The 19,506-nt window shown below is 42.8% G+C and overlaps 1 protein-coding gene across 1 annotated transcript in view; it reads right to left on the reverse strand.

Moving 5' to 3' along the window:
* Positions 1-1,019: 1,019 nt before the first annotated feature.
* Positions 1,020-19,506, reverse strand: part of LOC126484202 (UDP-glucosyltransferase 2-like) — a 60,183-nt gene continuing 41,696 nt past the window's right edge. Inside the window, exons 6-7 of the mRNA XM_050107614.1 lie at positions 14,171-14,390; positions 1,020-1,313 (exon numbers count right to left, since the gene is read on the reverse strand). Of these exons, the coding sequence (XP_049963571.1) occupies positions 1,034-1,313; positions 14,171-14,390 (500 nt within the window). The 3' untranslated portion in view covers positions 1,020-1,033. The remainder of the gene's footprint in view (positions 1,314-14,170; positions 14,391-19,506) is intronic.

Here is a 19,506-nt window from a genome sequence, read left to right on the forward strand (position 1 = left end):
TTGTTCACCCTAGTATCTCAAAAAACATAACAATTATGATTTTTTTAAAATTGGATGATTGTTTTTGATACACCCTGTATTATCTACAGGTCCATAATTATGAACGAGGAATTTTATGATTTTGACGGAATGTGAACGGAGCTGACACAGTTGGTGGCGTGTTACGTATTGTTGTGTACATAGTTCCGTGTAGTCAGCGCGTACACAACGCCCCGCTAAGCACAACAGCGCAGGCGCAGCGCTCGTCCGTCTCCGCACTACGAGATGGCGCTGTCTTAGAGACGGACCAAATTCTGCATCCGCCGAACCGCGTATTAATATGTAACGCAGCCAATGAGATTGCTGCTAATGTAGAACCTTTTCTTCTCGCGGATCACACTCGCGCAGTGATACCTGAACGCGCGAGGTATTATAACGAGTGTACAGACCTCCGATTAGTCAGTCTGCATTTATCTGCACCAGTCTGTACCAGTCTGCATTAGTCGGTACCAGTCTATAGTCAAGTTTCAGTCTGCGCCTAATAAGATTATCATATTCCTGTACATAGCCATGAAGAGAAATGTATAGACCCTTTGTCAAGTATCAGAGACATGTGAGAATAAGATTAACGTACCAAGACCAAAGGAACTTCAGATTGTCAATTGTAAACAGCATCCAGAATCAAGTTACGTAATGTCTACGCTTTTTATTATTTTAATAAATGTGTTTGAAAATTAATCAAGTTCTGTTTAAAGTTGGTCACCGTCAATCTGCTACTCTAAGCGTGCAAGTGGCATTTCTATCGTCTGACCTAACGGCAGAAGATAAACACGCCACGATAAGACCACGAGACATATTGCTGACACTCGCCTACTTCGTTAGAGCGACAAGTCAAATAATCTGATGGTGTGTGTACCGAGGGTCTTACAGTACGCACACCACACATATTTAACTCATAAAATTGTAGATTTAAGAATGGCTGAACGTTACAGATGGTGGTAGTTATTTCTTACGATTTTATTATATGAACAGCTAACAATAAGAGAATTAGCGTTCACGCAGCTTTTAACTTCTCCAGTTTTGATCCCACGTAGAGGTCCACTTTCCTGAAACTCACGTAGAGCAACGTGGCCGTCAAGACGGCAGCGAGTCCCACGACTGCTGCGACATCTAGCAGCAGGTACCGGTACCAGGAGAGGTCGAGCGCGGCAGACCTGAGGTGCGGCGCCCCCTGGTGTCTGAGAACGTACTCCACCCAGTACACCGCCTCCTCCAGCGGCGGCCGGGGACGGTCCCGGAACAGTGCAGACAGACGCCTGGCGCGGTCGCGGTACCTGCACATTGGGTTACAGCTGTCATTCATTTTGCAAACCTCTGTGGCGTTATCTCACTTCACAGGTGATTAATTAAGGGAAAGGCTACCACAACAGTCGTACACAATGTGTCTAAAACGTTTGCTGAATAGTTTCGAAAAAAAAGAAAGAAAAATAGAAGATACGAGCGAAGGAGCACAATATGGAACGTTGTATGGTTGGGGGATAAGCTTAACAATGGTTCACTTCATAAGTGGAAGGTAAGAAGCAGAATGTTGTCGCACATTGTCAACAAACAAGGAAGAGGTCTGAAACTGACCGTCCGTGTGCAGACCTCTGTTTGGGTCTGCTGTTTTTCTTGATTTATATCAGGAACGGGCCACTACATATGAGATATGAAACCATAAATTTTCGCTTTGAAGATGTACACATGTTACTGTCAAAAAGACGTCGAATGTACCGTGGAAGAACTGCTTTATGGAATACTTCACACAAACTTGTCTGTATGTGCTTTATCCTACATCTATTTCTACAAGCATACTCCGCAAGCCACCGTACGGTGCGTGGTGGAGGATACGTTGTCCCACTACCAGTCACTTCCCTTCTTGATCCACCCGCAAATAGATGGAGGGGAAAACGACTGTCGATAAACCTGCTCACGAATCCTAATTTTTCCTATTTGATGCTCGTTCTCCTAACGCGAACTGTATGTTGGCGCCAATAGGATCGTTCTGCAGTCAGCTTCAGAAGCGGATTCTCTAAATTTTCTCAATAGAGTTTCGCGAAAAGAATGTCGTCTTCCCTCCATGGAATTTCCATTTGAGTTCACGAAACATTTCAGTAATATTCACATATGTAATCGAACCTACTGGTAACAAATGTAGCAGCTTGCCTGTGAAAGGCTTGGATGTCTTCTTTAATCTGATCTGACAGCGATACCAAACACTCGAGCAGTACTCCTGATTGGATCGCACAAGTGTTCTGTACGCGGTCTACCTCATAGATGAACTACACTTTCCTCAAATTCTCCAAATAAACCGAAGTAGACAATTCGCCCTCCCTGCTACAGCCTTTACGTGCTCGTTCCATTACGTGTCGCTTTGCAAAAAAAAATGTTCAGATGTGTGTGAAATCTTATGGGACTTAACTGCTAAGGTCATCAGTCCCTAAGCTTACACACTCCTTATTGTCCTAAGGACAAACACACTCACCATGCCCGAGGGAGGACTCGAACCTCCGCCGGGACCAGCCGCACAGTCCATGATTGCAGCGCCTGAGACCGCTCGGCCAATCCCGCGCGGCTCGCTTTGCAACGTTTGTTGTTGTTGCAGTCTTCAGTCCAAAGACTTGTTTGATGCAGCTCTCCGTGCTACTCTATCCTGTGCAAGCCTCTTCATCTCTGAGTAACTGCTGCAACCCACATCCTTCTGAATCTGCTTACTGTATTCCTCCCTTGGTCTCCAAGTACGATTTTTACCCTCCACGCTTCCCTCCAGTACTAAAATCGTGATCCCTTGATGCCTCAGAAGGTGTTCTACCAGTCGATCCCTTCTTCTGGCCAAGTTCTGCCACGAATTCCTCTTCTGTCCAATTCTATTCAGAATCTCTTCATTAGTTACGTGATCCAGCCATCTAATCTTGCATTCTTCTGTAGCACCACGTTTCAAAAGCTTCTCTTCTCTTCCTGTATAAACTGATTATCGTCCATTTTTCCCTTCCGTACATGGGTACACTCCATACAAATACTTTCAAAAAAGACTTTCTGACACTTACTCGATGTTAACAAAATTCACTTCTCCAGGAACGCTTTCCTTGCCACCACCAGTCTACATTTGATATCCTCTCTCCTTCGACCAACGTAAGTTGTTTTCCTGCCCAAACAGCAAAACTCATCTACTACATTAAGTGTCTCATTTCCTAATCTAACTCCCTCAGCACATCCTGATTTAATTCGATTATATTGCATTATCCTCGTTTTGCTTTTGTTGACGTTCATCTTATATTCTCTTTTAAAGACACTGTTCACACCGTTCAACTGCTTTTCTAAGTCCTTTGCTGTCTCTGACATAATTACAGTGTCATCGGCGAACGTCATGGTTTTTAATTCTTCTCCCTGGATTTTAATTCCTACTCCAAATTTGTCTTTTGTTTCCTTTACTGCATACTCAGTATACAGATTGAATAACATCGGGGACAGGCTACAACCCTGTCTCACTCCCTTCCCAACCATGCTTCCCTTTCATGTCCCTCGACTCTTATAACTGCCACCTGGTTTCTGTAAAGATTGTAAATAGTCTTCGCTCCCTGTATTTTACCCCTGTCACCTTTAGAATTTGATAGAGAGTATTCCACTCAGCATTGTCAAAAGCTTTCTCTAAGTCTACAAATGCTATTAACGTAGGTTTGCTTTTCCTTAACCTATCTTCTAGGTTGAGTCGTAGGAACAGTATTGCCTCGCGTGTTCCTACATTTCTACAGAATCCAAACTGAACTTCCCCGAAGGCGTCTTCTACCAGTTTTTCCGTTCTCCTGTAACGAATTCGTGTTAATATTTTGCAACCTTGACTTATTAATCTCATAGATCGGTAATTTTCACATCTGTAATCCTCTTGTTTCCTTGGAATTGGAATCATTATATTCTAAAAATCTGAGGGAATTTCGCCTATCCTGTACATCTTGCTCACCAGATGGAGCAGTTTTGTCATGACTGGCTCTTCCAAACCAATTAGTAGTTCCAACGGAATGTTGTCTGCTCCCGGGGCCTTGTTTCGACTTAGATCTTCCAGAGCTAAGTTACATTCCTATACTATCGTATCTCCTACCTCATCTACATATACGCCCTCTTACATTTCCATAGTATTGCCCTCAAGTATACTGCCCTTGTATAGACCCTCTATATACTCCTTCCACCCTTCTGCTTTCCCTTCTTTCCTCACGACTGGTTTTCCATCTGAGCTCTTAGAATGAGATTTTCACTCTGCAGCGGAGTGTGCGCTAATATGAAACTGTGTTTGATTTTGTGTTTATAACCGTATATTCACCTGACCAGAAGTCTTGTCCTCCTACCACCGAATTTAACTAACTCCCACAGTATCTCACTTAAACCTATCCATTTCCCTTTTTAAATTTGCTAATTTACTTGCCCGATTAAGGGATCTGACATTCCGCTTTCCGATCCGCAGAACGACAGTTTTGTCTCTCTTGATAACGACGTACTCCTGAGTAGTCCCCGCCCGGAGATCTGAATGGGAGACTATTTTACCTATGGAATATTTTACCCAAGAGGAGGCCGTCATCATTTAACAACACAGTAAAGCTGCATGCCCTCGGGAAAAATTACGGCTGTACCGCGCCCGTATAGGAGCACACGTCGAACAAATGCTTTCATGATCCGTTTCTTTACCTCCAGACTGATGTTCTTGGTGGTGAGTAAGTTCTTCATCAAATTAAATGCCATTTTAACCTGGTGTATTTTGGTTACTATTTATTTCTGGCTTCTCCCATCCCATATTAGCCTGCTTCCCAAATAGATATGTTCCTCGGTCTCTTTTAGTTCTTCTATTTCAATTCTTGTTCTTAATATTTGATGCTCTTTTTCCGATCTGGACACAATTATTTCAGTTTTTCTCTTGTTTTTTTCTCGTACAATACTGACTGCAGGAAAGCCTTTCCATTGCGCAGAGGACCTTCTCTTAATCTTGTTTCGTCTCCGTGATGACAGCAGTATCATTTGCGTAGAGTAGCATGTCTATCTTCTGCTTTTATCCCCACCTTATCAGTTCCATGAACACGACCTATAGCTTCTTGGATGCAAGAACTGAATATAAGGGGAGAAACAGCATATTCGTGTCTAATTTTTGCTTATTTTTCATGATGAAAATTCCAAATCACGGCCACTTCGGAAGCTGTGTATCACCAGCACGTCTTTGCTTCTTAGACCTGCTTTCTTCTGCACTCTGAACATCTCTTGTTGGATAACATTATGAGGTGCTTTTTCTAGCTTTAAGTTGTTTTATTTTTCTGTATTTGCTTTTCGATAAGAAGCCTCAATGCCAGTATCGTCACTTCTCTTCCTAAGCCCCTCCTGTATTCAAACGGATTCTCGCTCAACATTTACTCCACATTCTTTTAAATTTCCTTAGAATTTTCTTCTTGAGAATATTTTATGGATGTGATATTAGGCTTAAAGGTTAGTACTGTTTACATTTTGTAGCTGCCGCATTCTTCGGTATAGGGTTGGGTTGGGTTGTAGAATGAAGGCTTTCACGACCGTGTGACATGGCTGTTGATATACTTTCCGGGATGTTGATATACTTTCCGGGATGTGAGGTCGTGGTCCAATAACTTTTCTGCTCCTTATGTTTCGTCCAGGAGTCCGCTGAGTCTTGCCAACTCGGCAAGACTCAGCGGAGCAGCGCCTCTGAGGAAGTCCAGCGCAGTCCTGGACGAAACGTAAGGAGCAGAAAAGTTCTTGGACCACGACCTCACATCCCGCAAAGTATATTAACAGCCTTGGGTTGGGTTATTTGGGGAAGGAGACCAGACAGCGAGGTCAGCGGTCTCATCACATTAGGGAAGGATGGGGAAGGAAGTCGGCCGTGCTCTTTCAAAGGAACCATCCCGGCATTTGCCTGGAGCGATTTAGAGAAATCACGGAAAACCTAAATCAGGATGGCCGGACGCGGGATTGAACCGTCGCCCTCCCGAATCCTTCGGTATAGGAACCATGATGCTTTCAGGAAGTCGGATGGTATTTCTCCTGTTCTTTCGATGGACATAATCGGTTTCATCAGCATCATTTTTCATGTTGTTACCAACATTCTTGGTTAGCTCTTAGAAGTGTAGATCATTAAGACCATTCTTAAACTTTTCTTGCCGAATGACGTTTCCTTTGTCATCTTCGTCTATATCTCCTTTTCCTATTACGTCCTGTGATAAAGATGTTTCCTCGCACAATTCACCAATGTATTCTTTCCATCTGTTCACCTAATTTTCATGCCGGCCTGTGTGGCCGTGCGGTTGAAGGCACTTCAGTCTGGAACCGCGTGACCGTTACGGTCGCAGGTTCGAATCCTGCCTCGGGCATGGATGTGTGTGATGTCCTTAGGTTAGTTAGGTTTAATTAGTTCTAAGTTCTAGGCGACTGATGACCTCAGAAGTTAAGTCGCATAGTGCTCAGAGCCATTTGAACCATTTGCACCTAATTTTCTACTGTACCGGAGTTTGTTATTTTGCGTTTCTTAAAAAATTTATTCGCTGTTCTGTAGGCTACATCAGTTCTTCCATTTCGCATATATTCTTCCACCTCTCTGCACATTTCTACGAGAAAGCTTCCTTTTTCTTTCGTAGCTTCTCTGTTGACAAAATTCCTTCATTCTCTGTGTTAAGATATTCCTTTTTCATCAGATGCATTTTTGTGTAGTCTTCTGCTCTAATCCACTTCCTCTTGTTTTTGGTTTAGTATTCCCAAATATCTTTTCTGCTGCTTTATGTATACCAGATTTAATTTGTTCCCAATTTTCTTTTACTCCTGCATGCTGGAAAGTTTTAGCTCGGTAGTCAGTCCCTCAGGGGACCAGGTTGTGGTCACTGTCCATATATACAGATAGGTAATTCCTACAATCTTTTACTTGGTTTGTAAAATGTGATTTCACTGAACTGTAATTGACCTGCCGGCTCCTAGGGCCAAGTCTCCTGGGGCCTTCGAGGTGTACCTTCTTCGCTTGTGATGTTGAAAAAGGGAATTTACAACGGAGCAGAACTCAGTTAGTCAGGCTTCTCTTTAATTTGTTCTTTCAAGTCCACAGTTCCCCACAATCACCTCTTCCGGTTCTCCACCCACTCTTGCATTCCAATCCCCAATGACACTAAGGTTTTCGTCTCCCTTAGCATGTCCTTTGTTACTTATGTCTTCCTAGATATTTCGTGAACTACCACGTCCCCTTCTTTGGACGTTGGCATGTAAACATGAACTACCACAGTGTCCTTTGGTGGGTTTCAGGTTTGACTAGCGTTGTTCTAGAACTGTATTGCACATACCCTTTGACACATGAGCCCTTACGGCTTTCATTTTCCTGCTCATCTGCATTAACTTACATTTTTCTGCATTTGGAGCTAGCTGACTTTCATCACACAAACTTGAAGTTTTGTCTTAGTCATCCTGTATGCTCCTACAGACACAACGACGACACCTTCCCGTACACGCCGGCATCACCAACAAACATCTGCACATTGGTGGTCACTCTGTCCGTCAGATAATTTACGTACGTAGAGAAAAACAGAGGTCCTCTCACGCCTTGGTTCAAATGGTTCAAATGGCTCTGAGCACTATGGGACTTAACATCTGAGGTCATCAGTCCCCTAGAACTGAGAACTACTTAAACCTAACTAGCCTAAGGCCATCACACACATCGATGCCCGAGGCAGGATTCGAACCTGCGACCGTAGCACTCACGCGGTTCCGGACTGAGCACCTAGAACCGCTAGACTACCGCGGCCGGCCTCTCACGCCTTCCTGTGGCACTCTGCCACTAGAGGTTTTACTTAATAACTACTTTCGCAGTGCCTGCGTACAACAACAAAAATAAAACAATAAGGAATTCATGGAGTACAGTCAGTTAAAGAAGAGGTGATATTAAATATTACTTAAAAATTGCATATATTACTTCTGTATGATGCCATGTCATATACGCATGGCAATGTTGTTAATATAGCCCCGTCAAGAGTGCTGAACATCAAAAGAACATACAGGTACCTGTACTCAAGGTGTGATGTGTCAGATGTAAATGCACAGTTACAACTTACCACCAGCTGATTTTTTACAAGTCAAACAGTAAACTGAGATGTTACCTAGTCTTGTCTTTTTTATTACACTGTTATACAACTGATTGTAATTTTGTAGTGTATATTTGTCCAATCATTATGTATAGTGTCTACATCTACATATACATGACTACTCTACAAGTCACAATTAGATACTTAGTGAAGGGCTCATCGAACCACCTTGAGGCTGTTTTTCGACCGTTCCACTCTCGAACAGCGCATGGGAAAAATGAACATTTAAATCTTTCCGCAAGATCTTTGATTTATCCTATTTTGGTACAATGATAATTTCTTCGTATAAAGGCTAGCGTCAGTAAAATATTTTCGCATTCAGAAGAGAAAAACGGTGATTGAAATTTTGTGATAAGATCCCGCAGCAACTACAAACGCCTTTGCTTTAATGATTGACACCCCAAATCGCTTATCGTATCCGTGACACTCTCTCCCGTATTTCGTGACAATCCAAAACGAGCTACCCTTCTTTGGACTTTTTCGATGACCTCCATCAGTCCTCTGTGGTAAGGACGCCATACTCCGCAGCAGTACTCTAGCAGAAGATGGACGAACGTAGTAGTAATGTAGGCAGCTTCTTTTCTAGATCTGCTGCATTTTATAGCCGAAATGTGGCGGGTTCCTATTAATACTCATGTGGAAGACGTCGCACTTTTCATTACATAGATTCAGTTGCCACTTTTTACGCCGTACAGATAAGCTACGTTGTCCAAATCATTTTTGAGCTGATTTTGATCTTCTGAGGACTTTACTTGATGGTCAATGACAACATCGTCTCCAAACAATCTAAGAGGGCTTGCACGGACTCGCCTCCTGAATCGCTTATAAAAATTAGGAAGAGCAGAGGGAGTGTAATACGTCGTAATGTACAGTCGTGGATCCCTCGCCTTTTCGTTATGCTGATCCGCACAGCTTTAAAGTCTGCTACACAGCATACAAGGCAAGGATACGAAGTGCTACCAACATACTACGCACAGGAGTGAAACTGAAAAACTGTCCGAACTTTCTCAGACAGTTTTCAGTCACGTGTAAGACTATATTAATGCTGGTTAGTGTGTTAAACAACACGTAAATATAAGATATAAATGATAGAAGAAACGCTAATTAGTATGAACTGTACTAATAAAAATGAATTTTTTACACCACCAAGGGACCGTATAACGCAGGAAGTGCGTTACATTTCCGCTAATTAGGTCTACCTGTACTCGAGGTAAACGGGTTTTAAGATTTGGGTAGACAGGTAATATTATTGGTATTTCCGTCCTATGAAAGCTTTGAGTACCCTTTGAAAGACATTTGTTTTGTATAATTTACATAACTGTAAAGATGCGCATCTAGCGCGGACGCTAATACATCGGTTGCGCAGTCAAAGAAACATTTTAACAGAAGCTGAACTGTCGTTCCGCTTCGATCTAAATAAAAGATGACAGTAAAAAACGTTTGTAGATCTTCAGATTTTAATATGTGTTTCTGCTTGTTATGTGAAAACGTAAAGGAGGTCGACTTTAAGTTAAAAAAGTGAGCGGTCTTGCCAGCGTGTAGACAACATTATTAATTAATAAAATTAAAGTAATTTATGTTCGAAAGTGTAAATCAGCAAGTTATTGTTATCGGAGGTGTTGAACAGTGCAAGAATTGTCTTTAACTAAAGGAGAAAAGTAGTGACTATAATTTGTGAAAAAAAAAAAAAGTGAACCAAGGAGACAGCACAGGACAGGCTGAAATCAGATCGCACCATACTGTTAGAAAAGTAATTATGTAAGTTGTATTGTTTATAAATAAGCCCTAATTTTGCTAGTGAGAATTGTTTGAATATATTTAGTGTTTACCAGACTTCTTATTCTGTTCTTTTCCTTTATACATTTTTGTCCTCCGTGCCATATTATTTTTATAAATGTCAAACAGCCTTTACTACAGCAGAGAATACTGCGGCATCCTGGTCGTAGACAGAAGGCCGCCCCTTATCTTCTATACAACTCATAGCAGCCCCATTTATGAATGATTTCATTTGCAAATGCATTTATTTTTCACTGTTCATTGGTAAAGGTCCCTTAGGTAATTATAAAATTCATACTGATTACGTAAAGCAATCCGGGTTGTTGTTTTTCAAGTAATAGAGGTCTTTGCGTAATCAAAAACTAGCCTCCTTCTGACAACGATCAGGAGCCGACCAGAAGACGGACGTCTTCGACCGCTTTCGTGTCTCCTGTGGCAAAGCTGTGCCAAACTGGGAACAAGGCATTCTAGTATGAAATACAGATTTAAATTGATAGAATCGAAATATATTTAACGTAATAATAACAATAATTTTTTTTATCATACTAGAATTTCCGCTAATTAGGTCTACCTGTACTCGAGGTAAACGGGTTTTAAGATTTGGGTAGACAGACAGATTGTCAAGAAAGTGAGACTAGTAGGGCTCCATTTTTACCGATTTAGGTGACGAAATCCTAACGACGAAAATAGCTACAGCAGTTAATGAAGATGAGGGCCGCATAAATAATTCCCCCTACTATTCATTCGAAATGTTCTAGTTGCAGTCGATACATCAGCATATTAACAGTAGCTACGCTTTCGATCGAAATCACGTTTACAGAAATGCAAATAAAATCCATTTGCCTATACATGTGGTAATTTAGATCCCAGTACTAATGCCACCGCGTTTCAGAGGTGCGAGCATTCCCATAGCTAGCTTAAGAAACACTTCGGGTAATGAACGTTTTCTGCCTGTGGCGAATCTAATGGAGAATTCGAAACATTGAAGAATACGTTTGGCAGCTATGTAGCCGTTTATTTCCTGGGGTGGTGCAGAATTATCCTACTAAATTTACTCGCTAATAACAGTATTTTGTTATTTCGACAAACAGCCCGAATGATTGTCACATAAGCGGTGACATAAAGGTAGAAAATTCATGTTTTTGAGTACAGAAAGCTATATGCAACAGAAGCTGCGGATCATTTTGCCATTTTCAGTGCGAAATTGCCTGCTTATTCATGTGTGGGGTAAGAATAGGGGGCTGCTTTCCTGGGTTGTCTGCTAGCGTAGTGAATGGTGTTTCCTACTGCAAGGGAGGTCTGGTTTGTTTTCGGTTCTAATCTCAATGGAGGCAGAGAGACTATCAGTAAAGCAATTGTAAGGAATTCTCGTCCCCATAATGCGTTTTATTGTTACCATTATTATGTACCGGCGCCCTGTGGATGTAAATATGGAAATCTTTTAGAATTTCAGAGTTGTTACTGCTTACTTTTTCCGCTTCTGTCAATAAATGACTTGACTTAAGTGTGGAACTGAATGATTTTTAACTGAATTTTTTCACTAAATCTGCACACTTTCATGGTAGGTCAGCAACGGTAATCCGGTATGACTGGTCTGAACTTTGACACAGACCGTTTTGCGGCTGAATGCGCATAATATTTTGCTAATTCGTAACCATCTGGGGTACTTTGTCTTACTAAAACAGTTGTGTTATCTCGATAAGCTGAAATTCACTTTTATTAGTACAGTTCATACTAATTAGCGTTTCTTCTTTCATTTATGTCTTTTATTTACCTGTTGTTTAACACAGTAACCAGCATTAATATAGTCTTACACGTGACTGAAAACTATCTGACAAAGTTCGGATAGTTTTTCAATTTCACTCCTGTGCATAGTATGTTGGTAGCACTTCGTCTCCTTGCCTTGTATGCTGTGTAGCAGACTTTAAAGCTGTGCGGATCAGCATAACGTAAAGGTGAGGGGTCTCGCTAGTTTAGTCCACGACTGTACATCGGTCGTTATAGCCTCTTTGATAAGTCTAAAATCACCTGATGATCAGTTACAATTGAGCTTTTACATCTGGCACATCATCTTTTACTACACATACCTTTATTGATGTACAGCTTTTTTGACGGGGCTTTATTAATGACATTGCCATAAATATTGATCAGTCAGGACATACCCATTGGCCGGTATGTTCACCTTTGACACGGATAACAGCGGTGACGCTTCGTGACGTGGAAGCAGTGAGGCCTCGGCAGATCGCTGTAGGGAGTTGGCACGACGTATGCACTCACAAGTCACCTAATTCCCGTAAATTCCGGGGAGGAGGGCGATGAGCTCAATCGCATACAAGATGCTTTCGATCGAGTTCAGGTCTGGCGAGCTAGACGGGCCAGCACATCATTGGAACTCGCCACTGTGTTCCTCGAACCACTCCGTGATACTCCTGGCACTATTACATGGCGCATTACCAAGATGAAAAATGCCACTGCCGCCGGGAAACAATACTCTTTGGTCGTCATGATGCCTTGATCGAGCTCTACTGGACCCATGGATTCCACGTCAATGCTCCCAGACTATAAAGGAGCTGCGGCCAGTTTGTCTCCGTCCAGAGGTACAGGGGTCCAGGAGCTGATCCCCTGGAAGAAGAAGGATTCGCGCCTTCCCCTCGGCATGATGATGAAGCTATCGTGATTCATCAGGCCATGCAAAGCTCTACCACTGCACCAATGTCCAGTGCTGAAGGTCAGGCGCGCATCTGAGTCGTAGATGCCGACATCGTGGTGTTAAAATTGGCAAATATTGCGTCGTCGCATGCGCAGGCCCATAGTTAGCAATGTTCGGTCCACTGTGTGTTCAGACACAGTTTTACTGTGCCCAGTATTAAAGCCTGATGTTAGTTCCTCCACAGTTTACCGTCCGTCCTGTTTTAGCAGTCTGCCATGCCTACAACTTTCGACATCTGTAATGAGGGGTGGCCGCTGAACCCCACAACGTCTGGAGGTGGCTTCATCTTGGTTTCGTCACGTGTTGAAGACACTTACCACAGCATTCCTCGAACACCCGACAAGTTGCGTAGTTTCTGGTTAGCTTGTGCGGCGCCCCTGGGCCACCACAATCTGTCTTCGGTCAAACTCGGATACATCGTGCGCCTTCTCCGTTCTGCATACGGACCTCACACACACTGACACTAAATGCACCGTGCGTGTTTGTGACTAGCAGTCATTTCTCGCCATGGGACCCTGGACGAGTTTGTATCGATAGTAGCCCGATGATCATAATTGGCTGATCAATGTAGTTATGGCATGGAATAATGTGTAAATAATAGGTGAATTTTTGTAAGCATTGTGCTATGCCACATCTACAATGGACTGTGCCCTATACATTTCTGATTGTTTCATATTCTTTTACTGTATAAAGATACAGTGATGACTGTTTGTGACCGAAACCGACGGTGACATTAAGGACGTGTAGACAAGTGTGTGTCGTGCGTCTCATGAAATACGTAACAAATGTTTTCTAAAAAAATGTTTAATGTTCTGTACATGATCTATACAGTAGGATAATGAGTAGCGACAGAGCATAACTTTCAGAGAACAGATCAACGCTTAACTGCAACAAAAAGCAATGCGATCAGATTCTGATGCAGAACTTCCAAAGTTGTAACGTCCGTAAGTGAACAAACAGTCAGTGGATCGACAATTTTAAATTCATAGGATTGAGGGGTGTTGAAAACCTTTCTTGTAAATATCGCTGTCTTGTTTGGAAACTGAATGCTCATATCTTCACTATAAGAATGATCTCCACCGTGTCTGGCACAGAACTGGCTATTTTCACCCTCTAATCCTCCAGAGAGTCATCTTTCGGACTAGCTTTGTGCAGATAAGAACAGGGGCGAGTCTAGAAGTCGGTCAAGGGCCGGAGCTAATGGGGGTGGGAGGGGGGGGGGGGAGTTGGGGGAATGGAATATCGATTCACAAAAGGAGAGTTGGGGTGCTCCACCAACAAACTGCTAAAATTTGGTGTTGCTTAAAGTAAGTTTTGGAAACTGTTTTGGAGTTCAGGGTAATAACGTGTCTACAGAATGTGTGTGTCCGGGAAAATAATACGATTTGACCCAGATTTCCGGCGATTTCGAGGTTTTTGTCTGGGGTCAGCAGTTTAATTGTTGGTAGGTATACCTGGCATATTTAGCTTTCTTGATTGTTGTAAGTGGTACTCGTACATTAAATGTCACACACTGAGACATGCAGAGAGGAGTCGGCAGACGTTGACTGCGCCTCACCTGGTGCCGTTGACGAGGGAGCGCAGCGCCACCCTGAGCGACTGCGCCGTCATGTGGAGGTAGTCCTGCTGGATGGCGACCCCCAGAGTCTGCATGCGGCTCATGGTGAGCCTCTGGTCGGCGAAGAGCGGGACGCCCAGCAGCGGCACCCCGTGGTGGGCGGCCTCCAGCACGCTGTGCATACCGCCGTGCGTGACGAAGGCGCGCACGCTGCGGTGCGCTGTGCGTTAGACAACCAGTTTTCTCAGTTAGACGCATCACCAGCAGGCAGCTCTGTCTACCAGCAGCATCACACACACGGACACTGACGAATCAAAACGTTATGACCACCTGCTCCACTGCGAGTTGGGCCACATTTGGAATGCAGTACAGCAGTGAATCTGCAACACACGGATTCGCCAAGTTTCTCGTAGGTTTCGGTAGGTATATGACGCTAGATGCTTACGAAGACGTCTCGCAACTTGGCGAAAGTCACGAGTCGATGGTTTGTCGGCGTCGAGCTGGCAGCCAAAAGCCTTTGAGATCATGTCAAGATAATGTGGCGCCAAAATGTTCACTATAACACTACTGGAACTGCTGTAGCACAGTTCTGGCCTTGGGACGTGGAGAGTTATCTTGGTGGAATATGCCATCGCCATAGGTGGGGAGGGGGGGGGGGGTGACATCGAGAATGAAGGAGCGTAGGTGGTCCACAATATTGTTCAAGTAAACTATAGCTGTCATAGTGTTGTCGAATACTATCAAAAAGGGCATAGAGACCCAGGTGAATGTCCCCCACAGGCCTGCGGATGTGCCACGGTGAGTGTTTTGTGAGGCCGTTCGTCTGAATTACGGCGTATCCAGAGAAGAGCACAGACATGGTGTGAAAGAAACCTGTTTCATCCGACTGGGCGACACCTTTTCACTGATCCACATTTCAATCTCGGAAAATCTCGTCTGCACTTCAACAGTAATTGACGATGGCGTTGGGTGTTCATTGGAACACGTAGGGAACTCCGTGGTCGACTGTGGACCTGCACTGTGTTGTCAGATGTGCCACATATCACCATCTCAGTGAACGGCAAGTTTCTTATTTCCGCTTCCTGTGATGAGCCGCAAACGTCCAGCATGTTGTCGCCTACTCGTGGTTTCGGTGTCCTTCATCCACTTGTCACAGATGCTCACGACAGTAGCAAGCGAACGGCAGACCAGCTTCGTCGTCTCCGAGACACCCGTTCCCATGCCCTTGGCAATGTGTCCTTTCTCACGGTGACTTATAGCAGCGGATATCCCCATTGTCGGGTTCTATCGTCGCTGAATGAATTTCCGTTCGTCTCTGCTCATTTGATATGTTTTTTCTGCTGCGGCACCAGGTTGCATACAATCTCGCAGTGCACAGTGGTCATAATGTTTTATATCATCAGTGTACGACGGTCATTCAATAATTAAAGAGACAAATTGGTCTAGGAAAAAACTGTTAGTAGGGCAATTTTGGAACCTTTATGGCTTTAAGTTGGCATCACTGGGACGAGCCCTGATCAGCTGAGGTATCAAAATTGTTTTGTTTATAACTTCAAAAATACATTTCAAGATGGCGAGTCCGCTTGAAACGTCCTCATTAGATGAACAACGTTCAGTTATTCGCTATTCGTTTTTTACTTGCTGAAAGGGAGAAACCAGTGAATATATACTGTAGAATGTCTAACGTTTATGGTGAAGGTTCTATGAAGTGCGCAAATTTTTACAAGTTGGTAGAGCAGCTCAGAAATGGTCTCGACTCAGTGACTGACGAACACCGTTCTGGCCGACCAGTTTCAAAGCCATCACTTGAAAACTGAATTGATGACATTATTCTAGCTGACCGCGGTGTGACTGTGGAAATGATAGTTGATAAGGTTCACATTAGTAGTGCTACAGTTCATAACATTACCCGTAACAAGCTGAAGTACCGTAAAACATGTGTAAGATGGGTCCCAAAGGAATTGACGCGGCTACGTAAGGAAACAAGGTTGAGTGTTTGCACTGAGCTAAAGGAACGTCATGAAAGAGAAGGCGAGCACTTTCTCAACAAAATTTTAACTTTTGATTAAACTTGGGATCACTGTTATGAGTCAGAATCAAAAAGACAAAGCATGAAGTGGGAGCACACCATCCACCTCCCAAGAAAAAATTCAAAACACAAGCATCAGTAGGAAAAGTCATATTGATGTTGACGGTGTTTTGGGATGCTGAAAGTCCAGTTTTTTGTGATTATCTCGAAAAGCAGCGTACAGTGAACAGCCAATACTTGTCGAATTTGCTTTTAAACAAGGTGAAGCCAGCCATGAGAGGGAGACGTAGTGGATCTCAGAGGAGATGTATGATTCTCCAGCAAGACAACGCACGTCGTCATATCGCTCAAGTAACCCCTGGAATCACTGACAAAATGGGCTGGGACGTACTGTCTCATCCCCCTTACAGTTCTCATTTAGGACCTAGTGATTTCAATTTTTCTGGTGCATTGTAGGAAGCATTACGTGGACAGAGGTTCCAGGTCACCAAGGACGTGAAAAACTTTGTGGGAAATTGGTTCGAACATCAACATAAAGAGTTCCTTGCAGTCGGAATAAATAAGCTTGTAGCCCGCTGGAACAAGTGCATAAATGTTCAAGGGAGTTATGTTGAAAAGCAGAAAAAGTATTGTTTTGTAAAAATAAGCTCCTTTTGCTCCAGACCAGATTGTTTCTTTAATTATTGAATGACTCTCGTATGTGCCCATAAATTGAGAGTTCGTGATTCAAAAACAAAAGATTGCGTAAAATTCCATGGTCGAATATAGTGTGATCGGACAACATGCACATAGCATGGCTGTACGGTACCTCCTCATGTTTCTGTAGTAGTCAGTGTGGAACGTGGACCGTACTTCTCAGAGTGATTTGTGCATTTGTTAAGCGCTATTCTAGCTTCAACGAACGCTGAAAGGAGAGTGAATATGGTTAGTGTACACTATGCATGGCCTGTTCGCCGGAAGACAGCAGCAGTTGAGTCACGACATGACTGGCGCCGGTAGCACTACTTGACAGCTGTGGAGGATACTGACAGGGGGACGAGAGAGTCGTAATTGGATTATCAACGGATCTCTTCTTCGAATCTCTTTAAAGTCTTATTTTTCGATTCATTTTTTCTGTTCAGTTCGAATAACAACATCATTTAAATGTAAAATGTGGTAAATACATACCAATTAACACCAATATAATTGTGATTCTTGATGATGGCGACATGTATGATCGCCGAAATATTGTGCCCGTTGGACACTGTAGACCGGCAGCACACCCGTGGATATTTTGACTACCAATATAATTATTTTTATGAAATAATGCATGTGTTCTTGTTCCTGATTACATATCACTTACAAACTGCAGTTTTTATTGCAAATATTATGTCTTAATTATCCATATTTTATAGAAAATCGTTAATAAATTTGTAATTATTTTCGATTTAAATGAGCTCTGTTAACAATCTTTTATAAACTACCGGTAATTAAGAATTTATATTTGCACTTCATGTGTGATATAACTATAAACAAGAAGACATGCATTTTTCATAAGAAATGATGATTAGATATGTGTTACCTACTTATATTCAATGAATTTTGTATTTAAGTGATGCATACGTTCGAACTGAAAGTAAAAATACCATAGCGAGATTCGAATCAACGATTCATTGACTACGCCGTACGAGCCACACAGCCCGTCGCGAAAAATTGCCTAAAGTTAGCGAATTAAAGTTCCTCGGAAATATTTAAAGTCGATTTGTTCGGGAAATTTTGAGAGCTCCATCGTACTCTTTTGGGTGGGTGATACCTCAGTTTCGAACTTCACGTACCAAAAATATAAAAAAACTACAAAATCCCGATAGTCAGGTGGTCTCCTTGTGAGATGAATGTTGCAGCCTGAAACCAACACCACGCACTGCCGCTCCTACTGGTCATTCGACACACACTATGATGGATAACGTTGTCGCATGTCGCGCTGAATGGCCTGAAACACGCTGTGGTAAGCTGGTGTGTATCGTGTGATGTCAGCTGAGTGCATCACGCCGTGTATTGCTATTCTGTATGCCTCTGACATAGGGTAACGCCGCCCAGTACATGCCATGGACGTTTTGCCGAAATACTTTGCTCCTGTATCACTGTGCAGTCGGACAGCAAGATTCCGGAAAGGACCTGTGTTATTTCGTGTGTCTTGAAGATACCTCAACTTGTTTTCGGATGGAATACTGTTGGCTGGGTAAGAGAGCTGACGGTGTTAAATCGTACTACCCTGATGTACAACATTTTTTGTTCATAATGTTCAACTGTTACGACATACCTTAGAAATGATATTACGTAACACCATAAGGTACTGTTCATATTTTTTTTTTTTTAATGTGTGACGGGTTTGGATCAGAGACCACTTCCCACCTTCTGTTGTACAATCTGTATGAATCATCATCATCATCATTTATTTCATTAGCCGACCTTTAAGGCCTGTAACAGAAAATCAAAAGAAATAATCACAACACTGCATGAATAAACGAAAACGTCGCGACGTAAGAAATTATAAAACAAATTACAAAAAGTTCAATAAAAATATTGGTTAATGAGTCACAACAGAGGGGATGTCTACACTGCCCGTCTCTGGCTTCCTCTTCCAAGACTGTCGTCTCCACTTGCTTAAGGACTGTCAACACTCGGTTCTTCCATAGCGTCCTTGGACGTCATCTTGGGCGTTTCCAGGAGGCTGAGAATGGAGGACTCGGTATGGGAGGAATCTGTGAGCTCGAAGGATGTGGCCAAACCACTGTAGCCATTTGTACTCTAGTATTCGGCCAGTGTATAACCATATAAAAAACCGTCTGTACAACTGTCATGTTCTTCCCTCGGGCATGGGTGTATGCGTTGTTCTTAGCATAAGTTTGATTAAGTAGTGTTTAAGTGATCTCAGCAGTTTGGTCACTTAGGTATTAACACACAGTTAAACATTTTTTACTGCCATGTACACCTGAATCTTTATGTACTGTGAAAGAACATGCTATTAGCGTTTATTATTAGTTGATGATCTTTGTCGTTACTTCACTTTTATTAGTCAGTATGGATCCCGGGTACTCGAGTTCTTGAAATCGCTTAATGGTATGCTTGTCAGCAACAGTGGAAGGAAGGAGAGCTTGACGGCATGGTAAGAGGAGATATTTGATCTTTCACCACCAGTACAGATATCTTCGCTTTGTGGAGCAATCGTGAAGTATTAACACCTACTTCCTCCACGATGTCACCAAGAATCACAACATCGTCAGCAAACGCCAGGATTATGTCTGCCCCCGCCATCTCTGATCCTCTG

Source organism: Schistocerca serialis, chromosome 6, assembly GCF_023864345.2.
Source record: "Schistocerca serialis cubense isolate TAMUIC-IGC-003099 chromosome 6, iqSchSeri2.2, whole genome shotgun sequence".
NCBI lineage: Eukaryota > Metazoa > Arthropoda > Insecta > Orthoptera > Acrididae > Schistocerca > Schistocerca serialis.